The sequence below is a fragment of the Galeopterus variegatus genome, unplaced genomic scaffold (assembly GCF_000696425.1).
Source record: "Galeopterus variegatus unplaced genomic scaffold, G_variegatus-3.0.2 Scaffold4802, whole genome shotgun sequence".
NCBI classification, from domain to species: domain Eukaryota; kingdom Metazoa; phylum Chordata; class Mammalia; order Dermoptera; family Cynocephalidae; genus Galeopterus; species Galeopterus variegatus.
The window spans coordinates 1360-5115 of NW_007730913.1; the positions used below are offsets into that span (position 1 = coordinate 1360).

At 37.9% G+C, this 3756-nt stretch overlaps 1 protein-coding gene across 1 annotated transcript in view; it reads right to left on the reverse strand.

Annotated features, from left to right (window-relative positions):
• Positions 1 to 3385: 3385 nt before the first annotated feature.
• The window catches only part of LOC103603814 (monocarboxylate transporter 14-like), a gene marked incomplete at its 3' end in the record, with an annotated part of 18130 nt that continues 17759 nt past the window's right edge, over positions 3386 to 3756 (reverse strand). The window contains exon 3 of the mRNA XM_008588402.1: positions 3386 to 3537. Within this exon, the coding sequence (XP_008586624.1) occupies positions 3386 to 3537 (152 nt within the window). The remainder of the gene's footprint in view (positions 3538 to 3756) is intronic.

Below are 3756 nucleotides of genomic sequence, written 5' to 3' on the forward strand. Positions count from 1 at the left end.
AAAAAAAAAAAAAAAGAGAATTAATGGGCCGGCCCAGTGGCGCACTGGAGAGTGCGCTGCTTGGGAGTGCGGCAGCGCTCCCGCCAAGGGTTCGGATCCCATGTGGTGACCAGTTCCCGCTCCCGGGCTGAGCATGGTGTGGGCGCGACACTGAGGGTTGCGATCCCATTACCGGCCAGTAAAAAGAAAAAGAGAATTAAACAGTATAATCATCATATCATTATCTCATCTGAAAAAAATGAACAAGTCTTGGTATCATTAAATATCCAGAAGGTATTAAAATTCCAATTTCCAAATGTCTTATAAATGATGATTATTTTTTTAAACTTGTTTAAAGGGCTGGCCTGTGGCTCACTCGGGAGAGTGCAGTGCTAATAAACTTGTTTAAATCAGGATCCAAATAAGACTTACAAATTGCTAGTTGTTAATATGTATTTTAAGCCTCTTTTAGTCTCTCTCTTTGTTTTCCCTTGAGATTTATTTGTTAAGGAAACTGGATCATTTGTCCTACAGAATTTGCCATACTCTGGATTTTGCTGATAGGACAAAATAAGTTTAATTTAAAAAAATTTTTTGATCTGTCAATGGCAATAACCAACATCGTAAATTTAACATGGTTATGGATTCCTAAACAGCAGCAGTATAAAATGACTAATTGAAGCAGAGCTGAAGAACATAATCATAAAAAGAGTGTTAATTCTAACCTAGTATGAACAATAAATTTTTCCATGTGTGAGAAAAAAAAATTCATACCCAATGTTATAAGCATCCTTTTCCCTATTACAGTCACTATCCATGCACCGAACAGCATTTGCCCCCTTCCTAATGTGACTTTGCTATCCGTAATCAGCACAATTATTACCGGAACTTACGGGGCACACCCTGGGAATATGGGCTCAGGCAAAGCCACACTCGTGTCTAGCCCTGTGCATGGCCCTAGAGTAATTCTTCACCACACCCAGGATTAGAGGAGGGCTTTAAAGCCCAGATGGGCAGAGAAAATCCTGTGGTCCTGGGTCAGTGTGGGTGTGGAGAAGGTGCCTTCAGGAGCCAGGCTTAGGAGAATGGAGTTCTGATGCAGCTCCAGAAAATTTCCCAGATGCTCTTGCTAAGTAAGGTTACTCAAACAGACATTAGTTTTCTGCTTCATAGGACACTCTCATGCAATTTTAATTGCCTAAGTGTTAAAAAAGACACAAACAGATCAGCCTCAAATGCTTTTGGGAATAAAGGGTATCAACAAAGTTTCTTCCAAGCCTAAGTTGTACAGTGATAAACACACTGTTTTTTGCAGTAGATCTTTCATCTTTTTTTTTTTTTCTTCTATTAAACAGGGTGTGGATTGCCATTTGGCTTCAATAAGCCTCACTAATGACAGTCCAACATTTTGAATATATAACCCGACTGATCTGACTGCATTTTCCACTTAAATACAGTTATTGGAGACATATGATGGAAAAATTTTTCAGAGACTTTCTTTGGGTTTTTCCTGTATAAAAAGTGGCAGCAATGAAGTATCTCCAGAAACACTTTCCTTTCACCTGCCTCCTGATTTTATTCATACTTCCTTGGCTTCACAAATATTTGTTGGATAGATAAGTGAATGAATAAATAAATGAATATATATGGACATAATATTATTTGAGGAATTCCAAGAAATAAAACTCCACTTAAACAAAGAGTCTAACCATAGAAATCTCTAAATGATAAGAAGAAATCTCAAGTCCCAGCTTTTAGGATCAACTTATAGTCCAGAGAACCAAACACCACCACATCAAATTCATATGGGATCCCACGTCTTCCCAGATACCCCAATGTAACTCCATAATCTCAGTAAAAGGAGTGTTAATTTCCTTGACTATAACACAGAAATCCCAGTGCTAGCTCCATTCAGTGGACTGTTATGGGAGAAAGTTTCTCAAACACTCAGAAACAACATCTTAAGTTCTTTTTAGAACTCTTAACACAGGAGGAATAAGTTCTAGTGATCTAGTGCACAGCATGGTGGCAGCAGTTAATAATGTATTGCATATTTCAGAATGGCTAAAAGTAGATTTTAAATGTTCTCATCACAAAGAAATAAGTATGTGAGTGATGGATATGTTAATTAACATTATTTAATCATTCTGCAATATATACATGTATCATAAGATCACATTGTATCCATAAATATATGCCATTATTTGTCAATTACAAATAAAATTAAATTTTAAAAAGGATTATATATAATAAGGAAAAAAATTATCAAGTCCTTCAGATCAATGTTTTTCAAACTATGCTTGAAAAGTGCTTTATGAGTGTACGTGTATAGATGTACATTATGGAGAACCAACTTGTGGATTTATGTGTACAGCAGGTTTTTCTGTTCATTTTCTCCTGCTATCATAAGGCATACACTTAAGCTTATACTATAATAAAATATGTAATATTATATATATTACCATATTAGCTTTTACTGAGCATTTTATTATGTACCAAGCATTGTGCTAAGTGCTTTATACAAATTATCTCATTTAATCATTTTAACAAACATGTAAACCAGCCACTCTTCAGTATTCCCATTTTGCAGATAAGGAAATTGAGGCATAAGTAGGTTAAGTAACTTGCCCAAAGTCACACAGATAATAGGTGGTTAAAAAAACAAACACACACACACACAGAAACGTAATTCCAAACTAACTTTTAACTCTAAAGCTAACACATTCATTAGGAAGACTGCAGCTCTGTTCTCAAAAAGAAAGTCCAGCTGAATTAGGTTCATTAAAATACAATCGTGCAAGTAAGTAACTACTTATCTGTGTGAATCCCACCACCTGTTGATAAAGGAAATTATGTCTGGGAATATATTTTGCAGAACAGCTATGCGAACTGCTGTGCCTGGCAGCCAATTTTTATTTCTTCACTGCGGATGTTACCCTAATATGCTCTAGACTGACTTCTTAGAATCTCTACGTGGGTGTGGATTTTGTTATTTCATTAATTTGAACAGTGCTGAGGGAGTAAACGGTTATTCTGTGATCTGCCCTCAATTCTGCAGCGTTAACAAGAGAATGTTATTAATTTCCTTAACATTTGGTTTACTCACCTAAGTTTGTTTTACTACACTCCTATTCCTCATTAGGTGAAAGGGCTTGCATTTAGAACCAGGCATGCAAATTTAATTTGATTGTATTAGAGAGGCCAAGCACAGTTGTTGGGTTGGTTTCCCCCACTTAAGGCATATTTAACATCTTATATTTAAAACTAGTTCCTACAGTGTAGGGTGATTTTGGGGTGGGAGGGAGGGAAAAGAACAAAATGTTTTAGTTGATCTCTTTTCTCCACAGTTAAATTTGCTGCCAAAATGTGCAAGAAAACATTTAAAATACAGTTCAGAAAAATTCACATGCTTACCAGCGGCCACTCCGAACGTAATAAAGAGGTAATACACGTTTTCGGCGTAGGCGCTCAACACCCAGCCGAGGAAATTGACGAGGCCTCCGATGATGGTGGTCCGGCGACACCCGCAGGTGTTAATGAACAAGCCGATGAACGGTCCTGTGAGAGATCATTGGGAAAGGAATTGACTGACTGTGCTTTATTTTCATTCTTTCTAAGTAAATCTTCATGTGAAAGCAAAAAATAAAACGTTACTAGAGCTGTTAAAACCCCGTCCCTGGGCCGGCAGGGTGGCACACTGCTACAGTGCGCCACGGGAGAGCGCGGTGGCGCTCCCGCCGAGGGTTCGGATCCCACATACAGGCCGGTTCCCGCTCA